The sequence below is a fragment of the Anopheles stephensi genome, chromosome 3 (assembly GCF_013141755.1).
Source record: "Anopheles stephensi strain Indian chromosome 3, UCI_ANSTEP_V1.0, whole genome shotgun sequence".
NCBI classification, from domain to species: domain Eukaryota; kingdom Metazoa; phylum Arthropoda; class Insecta; order Diptera; family Culicidae; genus Anopheles; species Anopheles stephensi.
In genome coordinates, this window is record NC_050203.1 from 16,604,757 (window position 1) to 16,620,960 (window position 16,204).

General features: G+C 46.1%; 1 protein-coding gene across 3 annotated transcripts in view; it reads left to right on the forward strand.

Annotated features, from left to right (window-relative positions):
• Nucleotides 1–595: 595 nt before the first annotated feature.
• Nucleotides 596–16,204, forward strand: part of LOC118512677 (LON peptidase N-terminal domain and RING finger protein 3) — a 55,377-nt gene continuing 39,768 nt past the window's right edge. The window contains exons 1-2 of one of the 3 annotated variants that reach the window (XM_036057457.1): nt 596–988; nt 10,474–12,537. In XM_036057457.1, coding sequence (XP_035913350.1) covers nt 11,706–12,537 — 832 coding nt within the window. In that variant the 5' untranslated portion in view covers nt 596–988; nt 10,474–11,705. The other 2 variants (XM_036057459.1, XM_036057456.1) reach the window with 2 other exon arrangements.

The following is a 16,204-nucleotide window of genomic DNA, read 5'->3' on the forward strand; positions in this document are numbered from 1 at the left end:
ACTGACTGCCAGTGACCCAAAACACACCCTCTCGACAAACCATTTTCAACCGGCAATCGCCATGCTTTACCCTCTAAACTGGAGGTTTCGGCTTTCGCAACTACCGACCGGGCGACTCGCTGGTTGCATGCGGGCACCAGAAAACTGAAGCCACTGATGTGGTGATGGTGGTGGTAGCCCAAAACCACCACCCAAAAAAAAAAGCAGCGCAGACAGCTTGTAATACTGACCCAGATACTCGTGTGGAGAGAGATGGCGGCGTGTTGTTGCAGAAAAAAAAACGATGGCGAACAATGAAATGAGCTTGCACCGGCACTGAAGACACACACAAAAAAATCGCTCAACGCTCCCAGTGAATGGAGCACACCTTCGGTGAGTGGAGTTGTGGTGGGGTGAGGGAGCCACCTATGTTGCGTGAACCGCGGCGTGTGTGCGTTACATAAAGAGCATAATCGTGTAACACAGACATCACCTCGGTGCGCTACTCTCTCTCCGACTGGTCCAAGCAAATGAACTTTGAGTGACTTACGAGTATTCTCGCGGGCGAACCCTCTCTCTCTCTCTCTCTCCCGATTCGTTCGATTCATCCGCGCTTCGACAATGCTCACTTTCAACGTGTCCGTTGTACGAGGTGGAGGCGCCCGAGCGCTCGCATTACTCGTTTGGTTACGTTTGCCAGTGTTTTGGCCTGCACACATGGGGAGCGTCCTCGTCCGACTCCGACCTCAAAGTGCGCGCAAACCGTGCACGTAACACGGCCGTGGGTGTTCGTAACAGCTTCACACAAAATCGGCCTCAGCTATTCTGGAGCCCTGTGACTCCCGATTGTTGGGTGCATTTTTGGTTCGGGAATAAAGTTTTCCTAAAGCCGTGTTAAAAAGTTAAAATAATCAAACCGTGGACAGCAGACAAGTGAAGCTAAAACCGTGTGAGTGTCTGTGGCGCGTGTTTTGTAATCAGTCGCCAGAAGAGGAAAGAAGAAAAAAACGTAAGTGTTGTGGCAGATTCATATGTAACGGCAATAGTACCAACAACGGCAAGAAAAAAGGCCCAAAACCGTGTCAACTGTCTGTGGCAAAACAAGTAAAGATAAATAATATAGGTTGGCGAGAGCTGCGAATAAAAGGGTTTCGGTGACACGCCGACATTAGTGATGTAAGTGTCCTCTGCTGCGTCGCATGCAGTTTCGAAGAGCAAAAAAAAAAAAAAAAACGCAACGGTTTTTGCCTACCAAACGGGTGCGGGAGTGATTACCGAATCAATTCATTCTCGATTCTCGGCTCCATGGGTGGATGATTATATGTGAGTGAGCGTGTGTGCGTGTGTGACGGTGTCTGTGTTTTAAGAGAGCAAATGAGAGCGAGAGATGGTTGGTGGTTTGGAAAGATTCGTTCCAGCAGGAAGGGTGGTTGTTGTTGCACCACCAGCAACATCGTCACCGGCTCCAAGCCGTTGATGATATAACAGCTGGTTGCCTACTTCCGCTGACAGCGAGGCGCAAAACCGTTACGACGTAACGCGAGAACGAGAATTCGAGCCGAGCCGGGCAATAGAATCGGCTGGAACGTGGAGTCCACCGAAGGAAGCGTGTGTGTGTGTGTCTGTGTCTATGTGCGTTGGAAGGGATGACCAGTTGTGGAACAGGGCGCCATTTGTGTCATCATTACGTGAAGCCGTTCAATTTATTTATGTGATTCTTAGCTAGTTCTTCCCCGGTTTGTGTTTCTCTCTTCCTTCCAATTGCTAATTTTGCCCCTTCGAGCAATATTTCCGGTTGTGATGTAAAGCTTACACACATCTTGCCTATTCAGTGTCCGTGTTATGAACCGTTGCTTGCCAGGAACCGTACTGGAACCGATGATGACGACGACTCTATAGTGACGTGTTCGAACGGTTACAGAACAGAACAGCCTTCAGAGGGTAAACATCGGGATCAAACCGAGCGAGTGTATTGTTTGTGCGTAAAATCTGTTGTTTTCATCCCCGTGACTCCTCCATGTGTGTAACACATACCCTCTGTTCTTCTTCTTCCTTCCCACTGTGATGATTACCTAACGCTTTTTGTTTTTCTTCTGTGTTTGTTTCGTGTGCTTCTGTCTTCTGTGGCCTCCCGGGTGCTGCTTGTGTGTTTTCTTGCGGGATTACCAAACCATTCGGTGTTCGGATGAAAAGGATTACGTGCGATGGCCGGTCACTCATGAGTTCATTTTCCAACAAACCGCGCCGGGTTGTGTACGGTGGTGTCGGTCGGCATGGATGTGCGCGCGTTTTGGCAGTTAAGAGTGGATTGGTGGTGATCGGCGGGCGGCTGGGAGAGACCCATGGGGGGGGGGGGGGGAAAGAAGTTCCAGCGGCGTTTAGCGTTCTGACGATTTGTGGTTACGAGATCGCAACGGCTGTTCACCGAAGAGTGCGAGAGCGATGAGATACTACAAGCGAGAGAAGTAAACTGTGGCGGAAGGAAACATTGGGTTGTCCGGAAAGCTGCTGTCGTTAATCTGCTTTTGTGTGATTTATGGTCTTTTTGGGTAATTAAACGAAAATAGGTAAACTGTTTCTGGAACGAAGTGCAAGGGATGTACTATAATGACAAATTGGGTGCTAAACGCGTTACAAAAATTAAAAATTTCTGGAGGTACAAATGTGCTTGCAATTCAATGAGGATCTATATGAAGCTACATATATGATTGTGTAAAATGCTTATTGATGAGATCACCACAGACACCGAAGTTGTATGCAAAAGAGAAGAAGGGTGAAGAAAAGCTATGCCTCTGATAGTATTGGAATGTTCTTCAAAAATCATCGCCAGTGAAATTATTTAAATTGACAATTAATTTTATAAGAATTTAGATAACATTACAAACACGTCGCGTTATTACAGATCAACTTTTGCATTAACCCAACGGCGCGCGTTATGAACGCATTGTTTTGTTCATTCGACGATTAACAGAAAAACCTCCTCCCCCAGAAAGGCAGCTGCACTCTCGTGAGTGCCACCGTTCGTGCGATGAACACAACAACACAACCCCAAGTAATCGTGCACACACACTCTCGATGGTTCATCCGAATGGAAAGGGGGATCGACCTTATAGCAACTAAAACAAATCATCCCCAATTTCCCGGTGTATCACCACGAACGCAACGTGCTCTTGATGATCTCCATTGAGTGCGAGTGCGAGTGTGTGTGTGTGTGGGGGTATTTTTTACCAATTTTACTCCAACATGAGTCGCCAATTGTTCTGCCCACGGTGGGAAAATTCTGTGAATCAATTTTCACTCTCAATCACCGGAATCTTCAATCCCTTATCGGGAAACCTTCCCTGAAGCCGGCTTGAACCGATTAAGGATTCTGGAGCCCAAATGATCTCATACGGTGGGGGAGGATTGGCCACCCTCCCCAGGGTTCCCGGGGTTCACGTTCGAAACAGCTGTCGATGACATAATCGACACCGTGCCCCGGTACGAAATCGACCTTTTGCCGCGCAGTTATGTAATGCTAAAAATGGATCCCAATATTTGTCGCCCTGCCGCCCTACTGGAGTGCGGCTGTTAATTGCTCATATTTGATAATTGGCTCGGTTTGGAGGCCGTAGTTAACAGATTTTTTAAAGAGTTTATTATACTCGTTGTGGAATGGTAAACAGACTGGTCCCTATCAATTTGAATTGATAGAATAGTATCAACTTTGCTAATCGTTTTCCGCCATCCACGAAGCTCCATAATGATGAATCATTATTAGTCCGATAATAGAGCTGACGTCTGCCTCGGCCGCCTCCATCAGTGCTGGAGGTGTGGGGCTCTCTCTTTCTCTCTCGCTTCATTGGCACACTGCACTCGGTGCGTTCTTGGCACACTGTTCTGGTGCATCTCGTTCTGATGCAACCCGCGCGCTGTTTACATAACAAGCGGCGAACACGGCCTAGGGTCGGGTTTTTCCGCTCGGTCATCGGCACGACGTGTCAACCATGCGGGGCACGTACTCGCTCCCAAACGGCATGAATGGGAGCCCCGCATTTTTCCAGCTCCGGATGTTGTGAATCATCTTACGCTTAGTTCCTGCGTAGGTAGCGGTACAAAACATTTTTTTTAAAACTCGCTTTCCGTTACTGTAAAGCAAGAAGTGGTGCTTTGTAGTGCTTCTTACAAAAATAAAGAAACCCATGAGCGTTGCACATTTTCACAGTTCATTATTATCATGCGTGTGTGTGTGTGTTCGTTTTTTTTATGTCGGTCAGTCCCATTCCCGAGCGCGGTTTTAATCGTTACACAACACCGGTAAAACTTTGTTGCGATCAGAACGAATGGAAGGTGTGAGAAGACCGTGTGTGGGAAGTGGGAGAGAGAATTCCCGGAATCTATGAAGCGGGAAGACAGACCGGAGGGAAGTGAAGGGGCAGCTATGTTATGCTGGCACACGCTAAAACCGAAACCGACCGATTATGCAACAGTTTTCCGCCGATTGCGACTCTGTTTGTGGCATGGCATAGCGCACCCGGCAGGAGGTTGATTCTCTCCGGGAGATTCTAGCTAGGCCTACTCTCGCTCACTCACCGGCCACCCACCTGGAAGAGGCTTGCACACACACGGACACACACATTAGGGGCTCGTTATCCCGAAAAACCCACCGCGTTCGGGATGGAAATTGGGGAGAACCAAGAGAGTCATTGGCCTCTTCCAGTCATTAGCAGCGACCGGTGTTGGGGGTTTCGCGCCAGTCTTTCTGGTTCGGAGGGTTCCGTGACGTGAACAAGGAAACGGTTCGATAGCACGCACCACAGATTTATGCGTACGATGATAAGGTAAACGGGGAAAACCAGCCCCCCTCGTGCGCTGGCTAAGGTGCGTGTGATTCCAGAAGCCCAACTTGACCGATAAGAATGGTTTACGAGCAGGGATAATTGTACAAGGAGTGAGCTATTTAATTACCAAAGCACTAAGCTTAATAAAATGAGCCCGTTTTGCTGTCAGCTTAAGGGACATTTATGGCACCAAATCACAATTTCCCAAACAACAAACACTACATCTTTACCACCCCCCGGCGCAATCGCTAAACAAATGTTAACCTCCCGCTCTACGAGAAAGGAAAGGAAGCAGAGAGAAAGAAAAAACGGAGATGTCACTCGAACCTGTAGTTGATTACGACATTTTCGGTTCGGGCACCACCACGGGTTCGCACATTACAACCCCTTTTTTGTTTGTTTGTTTGTTTGTGGTGGTCGGTAATGTCCTTCGGTTGCGGTTTGCAGATGCTACGGTGCAGTTTGTGGAGGCCATCCGTTGCGTAAGGGCTTGGCGCGTTTTTTTTTCTTTCTTCCTATTCGTCTTCCTTTGAAGGATAATGATGTTGGTGGTGGCAGGGGTGGCGAGGGTTACGTCCTATTATGATTGCTCTATTTTTGATGTTGCATGATGTCATCGGACGGGGAGAGGTCTGTCGGTGGCCTGTAATAGTAACATATTTTATAATAGAATTTGCATAACTGCGACCATTTTGGTGGGAAATGAGGAGGCGGTAGTAAGAAGGTTGTTCTGTGCTCCAGGTTTCATGTTTTTATGCCAAAGGGATTTGTTTTTGTCATGTTAACTTGTGTATGATTTTTTTGCTTTGTCTTCTTAACACTTTTGGTTTCATCTAAGCCACCAGAAAAAAGGTTAAAAACACCTTGTAAGTGATCAAAAAATTTTAATAAAAGGAACAATTTCACTTACTAGCTTGTGTAAAATGATTTTAAAATAAGTGTTCCGTAATTTTTAATGATACATTCAAATCTTACAAAAATATGTCCATGGAATGCAATCAACTGGAAAATACTTTTCTCTTTGGTTGTGGGTTGCTCTTGAATTACATTGAATGATTATTATAAATTTGAGAACATCTGTTGCACAAAGTCTCTCTTATTTATGAAGTCTAAAACTTAGAACAGAAAAGAAAATTTAAAAAAATATAGTTGACGATTTCTTGTTCCACCCTTATTTTTGCAACCCCCTTGTTAGCATTTCTCTAATGCTTGCTCCTTATTACAATTAGTAACGCAATGCGACGTCTCACGCAATTGTGTACCTTGAAGGCACATTACTATTGCTATTTGTTTACATCCCCCCACCCAGAAACACGCCACCTACCCCCAACTACTCTTCCCCCCACCCCCTGATCACACTAAATCCTTTGTCTGTTTTCTGATGATAAACACACGCCACGCAAGCAAGCAAGCAGGGATAACAGTCGTTACGTTCCCCGTACGCCATCGTTTACAGCGTTTTTCTTTCATAACACAACCTTCAAAAAATCGCATTTTTATTACCACCGGGAGAGCTGCAACACACGCGCCACCAAAAATGTTCACTCACTCGCGCTCTCTCTTTTTCTTGATTGTTTTGCTCCGAAACAATTGAAGAAAACAACAACAAAAATCAACCCCCGATTACGCGATCCTCTCTCATTCTCACCCTCTCACGCACTCTCTCTCTCTCTCACACATTCGAGCGCGTGGTGTTCATTCCGCCATTCACTTGTGGATGAACGCACCCAACACACAATCTCACGCTCTCGCGATCTCACTCTCTCTCTCTTTCTTCTCGTTCGCGACGCGCGGTTTTTGGCGTTCTTGCGTGTGCGGCCCGATGTGCGGCCAGTATTTCATCGCGGCCTCCCAACACGAACGGGGCGATTTCGCAGTTTGCTGCTGCGGCGTTTGACGTTTGGCGCAAAAGCGTGTGTGTGTTTGGCCGTCGTCGTCTGTTGTTGGTCCTCCTTGGTCCTGCTGCTGCACCGGTCCCACACACAGAGCCAGTAGTGGTGGTGAGATCGATCGTGTGTTTGTGTGTGAAGCTTGTTGTTGTGCAAAAAGTAAGTGAAGTAAATAATTGTGCAACTATTTTTCGGCACCAGCCAGAAACGACGTTCCAGCCGTAATCGGCACCAGTTAGCAAAAAAAAAAGCATCAACCCACCACCAGCCTGGCACGTAATGCCCAGCGAAAGCGTCCTCTCCGTGTGCGTTATGTAACGCAAACGGTGTCGGCTGAGAACGCGAGAATGAGTCTCGAGTCCGATAGAGTGAGTGTGTGTGTGCGTTTGTGTGTTGGTGTCTGGAGTGCACAGTCTCACCCGAGTTTTCGTGGCTACCGATTTCCGCACGGTGAAGCATTAAAATTTGACAGCCAATTTTTTTGCGGACGATGTGTCACTCCGAGAATCGGTTTGATGGCCAGTAAACGCCAGTGTCCAACTGTTGTGCAGTACGGTCGACCGTTCTATTGCTGTTCTGCTGCGTACGTGTCGCGTTACTGAGCAATCGCTGGAGAAAGAGAGTGTGTTTTTAGGCGAGAAGAGAAGCATGTGCACCGGTGAGATGTGTTTTTCGTGGTGTACATGGCAGCAGAAAGAAAAAAAGCAAGCTGAACGAAACAGCAACAACGACAACAAAATCGGGTCGGATCGGGAGAGTGAGATTGCGATACAACAGCAACAGTTTTGCTTGGGCCGAAAGTTTTGTTAGATAACAGACCGTGTTCCGTTTCGAACGGCTTCGAACGGGGGCCCGAATTTGGTGACCGCACCAGAATCTGGCACCAATCGGGACGGGGGATTGGACGGATAGAAAAAAATAATGCTTCTAACTGAGTGCGAACGTGTGTGTGTGTGTGCGATTGGAGGCAATTATATGACATTGTGCGGTAGTTCTGGAATCGGTACCGCCAGTAGCTGGACACGTAACAGGGCAGCTTGTAAAAGGGCAGCGCTTTATGTAATATCGATAAGCCGCGTGGAGAATTCAAAGCCGCCCCAGTCCGGACGGTTGTACCATATGGAGCCGACCGAAAGAACTAGTTTTGGGAGCAGGCCGAGCGATTGTGTGTGCGTGTTTTTTAGAAAATATTTTAATAGTCTTTGGAAAATATTTTTTTGGAAATTATGTGTTGAAAGTGTGAGAGCTGGACTGAATTTGATGAAGTCGGACGTAATTAAAAAACGCGTTACGTAACTCGATTTTTTATTTGAAGATTCTGAGTGACTTAAAGCCATATTTTTGAATTAGATTAGCGTCAAGAACCTCTACTTCCCTCTGCAAGCAAGAATTGTTAAGACCAATTTTCCCAAACTCTCCTTTAAAAAGCTGTTAACCATTCTGCACTCACCAATCAAGCCGTATAAACCATTTAATCGTTCTGTTTACCGAACGGCACGCACAAACAGACCGGGTTCGTGAGTGTATTTATAGGTCTCCATCACCTCCACCTCCAATGCCACCCACCCACCATTGTCCACTCCTTAAAACTGTAACACGTTGTTTTTTCACCACTCGCTCTCTCTGGAGTCCATTAAACAGCACGAGCACGCGACAAACGACGAGTCAGACCAAAAATGTCTCAACTCGAAAAATAAACAAATGAGTCCCCCCGGGCGCTGCTGACCCGTTTCCGCCTTCCAGCCAGAACAAACTTTGACCAGTTCTACCGCTTTTGGGAAGTTGGGTGCAAGTGAAACACTGTTAACACACCGGGACCTTTTTTTTTTTGTCTCCTCCGCAACTCCCGGTTGGGAAGCGGTGCTAGAACAGGAAAGCTCCACCGCATAGCATGTGTTATGTAACCGCGCAAAGTTTTCGTCCAGCCGATGGTTCGGGGGCGGTTTTTTTCCCCACTGGTGAGGTTTTTCCACTGGTGCCGTGTCCAGCTCCAAAAACTGTTAATGGTGATGGGCATAGCGACAACAGGTCGGTTTCCAGCAGGCGTTGTGCCAGGTGTAGATGATGTGGTGGTGCGCTACTGTTGCACGAAAGGAACCGCGCAACGAATTGACTGTTTTTGGATGGTTTCATGGGAGTGTGTGTGTGTGTGCTTGATAGAAGCAATGGGAAATCTTGAAGAACCGGGCAATTCAAATTAACCAAACCGGCAAACCGCTGGCCTGGGGTAGAACGAAAGCAAAAACAACTGGCCATTAACATCGTTCAGCTATCGGCAGCGGCATGGCTCTACCACGGTGAACTAATGGGAACGGGCAGTCAAAATTATACTAAAATGACGGCTCTAAATGGATAAACGTCCTTAGGTTCTAGAAATATAAAACTTTGACACCAAAAGATCAGGAATTTCAGTCACGCTGATATGTTTTTTTTTAATTCAAAATTTTAAGTTCAAAAAATATTTTTGAAGCACATTAAGAACTGGATTCTTTCACATAAAAAAAACTTTAATATCAAGTACTTTGCTTTAAAATCGTTTGCCCTTTTGGAATGAAATTTGAACTTAAAATCATCAACTTCACATTTATGAATTTTCGCAACAAAATTTAATGAATGGTAGCAAAAATTTAAAAAGTGGTTTCACTTATTTTATACTCGTAATCTTCTAATTGTTTACCAAGTTTTGTTAAACAGCTGTATAAATTGTTTTTTTTTTTTTTTTTTTTTGTAAGCGATATTTATGGCTGGAGGCGCCCGGTACTTTATTCAAATAGGCAGTAAATATCCTTCAAAATCTTTGCCATCTGCCATCCCATAATCCTGCGATCACTGCGCGGTTCATTGTTGAGGCAAGCACCAAGAATCAATTTAAAACATTTGAACTTTCCCTTCTTTTTTCTTTTCGCCGGCGGAAATGCCCGAAAAGCCTCTCAGTATACTCATTTTCCAGCGCTACAGACCCACATTTCCCCCATTTGTGTTCGCATTTAGTAGTCTAATGAGGTTCTCGTTTGTTGTTGCCAGAAATTAAAAAGGATCGTTTTAACTCCGGCTCTCTCCATTTAAGCATCAGCCCCACAACTTAAACAAACTAATCGCCAAGGGCGATAAGATAACACATTAAGGGGAAAATTAACCACAATCAATAGTAACATTTTCTGGAAGTTGGCCGACCACGAGCAACGCACTGACAAGCAAAGCAGCTAATTATTTGCTCGTAATGTAAACACACGCAAACTGGAGCCGTTCCGATAAGCTAATGCGGTTGTCCTGTTTGCTGCGCTGCCATCAGAATGAATCATATGAACAAATCGGAACCCTCCACAAGTTTAAGGAAAGAGTGATAAGCTCAATATTTAAAAATAATTCTACACCATCAAAACGATTTAACCATCCAAAAATTCGTTGGTGGATTCGTAAACCAAATCCAGCATTTCTTCTTCCGTGAATCGTTTACCAAATTGAATGGCTATAGTCTATTTATAAGCGACCCACGGATGACAGCATCGGTGAAATGTAATGTAAAAAGGATGTTGCTTCTTTTTGGCCAAAGCTCTCCTCCGTCAAGCCTTACATAATGCACCAGCCATATTTCACTGATAATGCCTCGTCGAAGTACCCTTCATCAGAATTGTGTGTATCACAAAATGGAGCAACAAAACCACCCTCAGATTCCGCATTTCTGTACCAATAAACGAAACCATCGCCCGAAACCATTCATGCCGTTCAGTGGAATTAATCATAACTTTTTCTAATGTACTTGTGCTCTTTCCTTTTTTCCACAGATAAACGTTTCAAGCTGCAGGGGAAAACACGGGAAAAAGTGTACGTGTGTGTGTGTTTTGGAACAATCAAAAAACAAAGTTGGAACGAAACCCATTTGCCGTCAGCGTTCTTTGGAAACAAAAACACACCGAAACAATAGCCGCATGCGTTTTCTGTACAACCTAAGCACAAACCGTCGTGACAGTTGTTCTACCGCAAAGTGACCGAAGCCGGCCGACAGTAGCACGCGTCCAAAACTCTGTCTGAGGTCGAAAGATTGCTGACGTTGTTGCAGTTCACGCTGGTGCTGGAGTGCGTCCCCCATCCGAGAGGAGGGTGGCCCTTGGTGGCCCATTCCGGGTGCCGTATTTGCTCGTGGTTGCATCCGTCGCTGTGTGCGTGCTATTGTGTGAATGTATATTTTGCACGCTGCTCACAGTCCTCCGCCGCCGGGGTTTTCTATTAATAAAGCTATGAAGCTAATGATGATCGTGATGATCGTGGTGAATGCGAAGCAAATAATGCTGCCGACTGGCGCATCCATGCGGCAGTGGTAAGCACCGCTTGCAAGTCGCGAGTGTCAACCGTGTGAAATTGGTTGGTGGGGCTCGTCAGGTCGGAAAAAGTCGCGTGGAATAAGTGGAATCATTCAGTGAAGTGGGATCCGTTTGGAAAATACAGTGAGATGATCTGCTGTGGGCGCACTCATTCTTGGTAATGAAAAACCTAAATCGTGTTAAAAGTGTGAAAGAGTGGCCAATTGGCACCGGCAAGTGTCTGTGCGCGAGCTCCAAGTGGAAGTAAGTGATTGCGTAAGCGTTGCATCGGAAATTCAAGAGCATTGGAAAGTATCGGTGGTGTGCGTTTCCCCTGCTCAGCCGTCTAGTGTTTGTGGCCGACCCGAAAAGGCACCAATAAATCTATCCACAGCTCGTTCAATACTTCATTGGTGCAGTGCGCGAACGACGTTGAGGTAAACTTCGCTTTCCTTCGGGCGACGAAGATCATCACGGACCATTGTCGGTAGCATAAGTGGCTGTGAAAAACGTACTAGGCCGACGAAGGGAACAATCCCTAAGGCCTTTTAAGAGCAAGGCCACCGATAGTCTTAATAAGCGTGTGTGCGTGTGTGTTTCCGGGTTCGCAAATTTGAAGTCAAGGTGCGCCGTGGTGGAGTGAGTGTTGCGACACGTTAGCGTTAGTATTCAATCACGACCCCGGGTATAGTAGTAGGGAAACAAGTGTATTCATAATGCCCGCCAGATCGTTCGTGCGCGTTCTCAGGAAGTCGCTGTACTATGCGCGCTCCGAACGTACCCTGTACGACAGTGCCGAGGACATCCATACCGTGTGGGATGGTGCGCAGGAGAATGAAGAAGCCCGGGAGAAAGAATCAACCGATGATGAGCTGATGGGTGAGGAACCACAGCTAGCATCGTTGGTAGAGACGCCCGAGGTGCTGGAGCAGGGAATTCTGGCCAGCTCCGAGCAGAGTTGGAAGCTGCTGGAAGCTCTCGCTTCCTTTCCTGCCCGTAGCCAAACAAAGTCTTCGCAGGAACTAGCGTCCCTGGTGGATGGACTGGTTCAGCATGTAGTTGCACACCGTGCCGAGCACAGCCGGAGATCGAAGACATCCACCACGGACGGCCTGTGCTGTCCGATCTGTGAGGGTGTACTGAGATATCCGGTTACCGCCACCTGCGGACATACGTTCTGCCGACAGTGTTGCTTCGGGCACAGCCGTTGCACGGTCTGTGGACAGCGGTTTCCTTCCGCGGTCACGGCAACGCTGACCGCAACCAGCGCATTATCCGCATTTACGACGACGCCGTCCTCCTCCTCCTCGGCGACCGTTACATCGGCCAGCTATGCCGCACTGTCGACAGCCGGGCTGGTGGAAGGCACTGAGCTGTCGCTATCGTCGGGCGGTGGTTTCGAGCTGGACATCCTCATCCGACGGCTCGTCGAGCGTTGGTGGGGTCCGGAGTTGAAGGCGGCCGAGCTGCAGGAGGAGGCACAGCGCCATCTGGAGGACAACTCGCTGGACGAGGCGCTTCGTTGCTGCAATCAAAGTCTCGAGCACGGTAGGTGTCAATTTATCAGCCAAACCCCACACACACACAAAATAGCAAGCAACATTACTCAATCGTGGAGTGGAAAATTGAATCGATTTGTAATCCATTATGTCCTCTCGCTCTTGGACTAGAACTTGTGCCTCGGGATACTCCAACTTTTCGACGTCACGTTTCGTCGAATCGAGAACTTTTACTCGTTTACCGAACAGTTTGATGCCTCATCCATCACGTACCGGAGAATGTTTCGGGGCCATTCTTTGTAAAATCGGTCGAAAATTAGTTTCTCCCGTGTTGGGGCACGCACCGACCTCGGGCTGTGACAAAGTTTCAAGGTTTTTCGATAAGCGGTAGCCGGAATTTTGTGAACGATTGGAATTTGAAGATGTAATTTGAATAGTTCAATTGTGATTGACTTATATTTTTGATAGAGATGAGATTTGAATGAAAATTTCGACGTCCTTGTTGTACGAGAAATTCTGATTCACTGTAGGCCAAAAACAAGCAGTCAATATTTTATGCACCAAGGCAAAGAGTAAGTTACTTAAAACCCCTTTTTGGCAACGTCAACTCACGCCAGACTATGAACTTCTCCCCTTTATTCGCTCTTACCACGAGCAGCAAGATGAAAGGCCCTTTTGTCAGTTTCTCCACTGGAAAGGTCCATTCGGGCCACACCAGGAAAAATGATTGATTTGGCCCGCACCACACACCTCCGGCTTTGTCTTCGACACGTCATCAACAACACTGCATCATGTGTGTCAAGTGTGTGTGGCAAAAGTTTCCAACTCGTTGCTCTCAACTTCCAGAGCAACCAGAACGGATGAGTTTCATAAAGCGATGAGCTCTTCTTCACGCGAGTACAGCTGCGCTTTCGGAGTTTGCCTCCTGTTTTTCCCTGACACATCTTACACAAGTTAACAAAGGAAAGAGAAAAGCTAAAGTAAGCTAGCATCTAGACAGAAAAAGCCGTAAATCGAAAATTTCCCATCTACTGTGTGCTTGATCCTCCTGAGAATCATGTACCGAAGGATTTATGAGTTCACAATGCGCATTTTCCTTTTTGTGAGCCACACCAAAAAAAACCATTCCCAAAAAAGGGCTAGCCAAACACTTGTTGTGGAAATGTTGTGTGGAAAGAAAGAGTGAGAAAGGAACACAAAAGGATGTTGATAAGCGCCAACACGCCGGGCATAATGCAAAGGCTATAAACATCAGCAACAATTCAAGGGGTTTTGCTTTTTGTTTGACTTCGCTCTATGGATGGAACATTTTTTTTTCTTGTGGATCAGAATTTTTCCTGGGTACGTCTCTGAATTTTCCCAGCCCGCAAGGTACAATGCATCTCCCCAGTGAGAAATATCAATTTAACAGACCACAAAACCCAAAAGCATTTCAATACGGATTTTCACCCGTACCGGGTGATAAAATGTGGCTGAATTTTGGGCCCAGACCAGCCCAGCCCAGCTCAGTAGCAACATTTTCAAAACTAACTTTTCCTGCTTTTAGATGGAAAACGGAATAAAAAAATAATCCCACACCAGCTCGTACAGGTCGTAAAGTGTTCGAGTACGGAAAAAGTTTTTCTCATAGGTGATTGGAATTTGAGAATCATTTTTTTTCTATGAAGCTCCGTTTTCCGGTGCGACCTGCTGAACATACCGGAAAAACGAAGGAAATCGAAGAACGTGTGAATGTAACAACGTTTGAATTTAATGCACACCATGCACGGCCAGTTGTTTTACGAGGCCCAGACTCTTGGTAAGGCATAAATTGAAAAACACGATCGTTAAAAGTTAGCTACTGCAAATATGAATTATTCTCGGCTCAATGCCCATATCCTACACCAATCCTTGGGTTCGGAATGGTGGTTGTTTTAGCATAAAAAAGGATAAACTATTAAAACTTATATTCCAATAGCTCTCTTAAAACACAAATTCTAGTGACAGCATAGAACAGAGACCAAGAAAAGAATTAATTTAATCAGCTCGCATAATCGGATTTTTCACCGATTGAGGAGCCACCACTCGAAAAGCTTTTGTACAAGGATAAGAAATCTCATTTCCCTGGCTTCACAGCTTCACACCCATTTCGGTGAGTGGTTTGATGATAATCTTTCCTTTCCGATCGTTTTTCATCTATCAAACAGGCAAAGAAGAACCGAGCGAGGACCTTTTGACTCGCACAAAACCTCAAAGGAAAAATGCAAAGCCAAGAAGGGCTTCTTTCTCAACCATTATTCTCTCACGGTTCACCTTCCCAGCCCTGAGTCCGATCCGATCGAGTAGAGTGGGGGTCGGAAATAAAATAGTACCGAACAACCGCAAATCGCTTCATTTTTCGTTCATCAAACTTTAAGCTTCTTTGCCTCCCTTTTTTCGATATTGAAAGTAGCCCGGGCGTTGTGGTTAGGGTTTTAATACCCGTTTACCACGGTCGGTAACTTTTCCGTTTGCCTCCATTTTTTCTTGTCCGGGGGGCCCACCGTAAAATGGTAATCCCTATCCTGCTGGGCAGAAGCACATCACGAAACAAGGGCTCGAACGGGGCCTGCTGACCAAACTAAGGCCCGTGATTGGAAAGCTCCTTTAAAGCGGTCAAAGCTTCCTGGCGGTATGCGGGAAGGCAAAAGTTTTCGGTGGAAAGTTGTGGAAAAAAGTGGGGAGTAAATGTAAGGAAGGAACTCTATAAAGATTCGTATGTTTTGGAGGGTAGGTGTTATTGGTGTGATTCCAGGCTCACGATTCAGGCATAAACTCGGCTGCCGATGCAGTATGAAGTAAGAAAGGTTGATACTCAGCTCAGGAAGCTAGAGAAGTGGTACAGCACAAGCAAAAGCCCGGAGAATGTAATAATAAACTGTTTAACTTTAAGAGCGATCACGAATAAAGCAAGAAAAAGATTGCTTGAGGATGGAAAATGGAAAACAGGAGGAAAACCGTTTTGTGGCCTGCAGGATTTTCCTTCACTTTCATTCTCCAAGGATTCACGTGGAAATTGAGAACGAACCAAACCACTGAGGATGTAAGCGATTTTTATTTCACTTTCATTCTTAGCTCGGGCAGTAAATTGTCAAACCCGGAAGTCACCCTCACCCCCTCAGCGTAAGAGGTCGAAAGAGAAGCGACCGAGGGAAAACACAATTTAATTTTCGCTTCAATTGCTCCAAAAAATCGGTGCTTGTAAATGGGTTTGTTGGAGCAAGTCCCATTTTCTCTTCCCCTGCGAAAAGTTGACTCAAAGTTACCGAATAAGGATGATGTTGAGTAGAATTGTGTTTGTGTGCTTTTCTTTCATAGGGGCGCAAACAACGACAGGTGTCACACCGATTGGATCTTTTTCATCTTTTCCTGGGTTTTTTTTTTTTTCGTTACATCAACCGCCGAACTCAAAGCCCAAATGCACATATTTATCGTGAGTAATTTATTCGATCGCGCTATGGCCCGTTCTGGGTTCAATCGCTGTGCTACACGTGTTGATGGCGAACGTTTGAAGACGAAAGAATGAATTTCGTGTCGTACCGACCGATTACCGACCGCGAAAGTGTCGTTCCAGGGCACACGGAACGGCCGTTATGGGTTAGATTTTCGTGTTCGAACTGAAACCATATTGCAAAGATTCATGGGCTAACGAATGGCGACATAATATAGGGTAAATGTAATTTTTTCCTTCCAGGAGT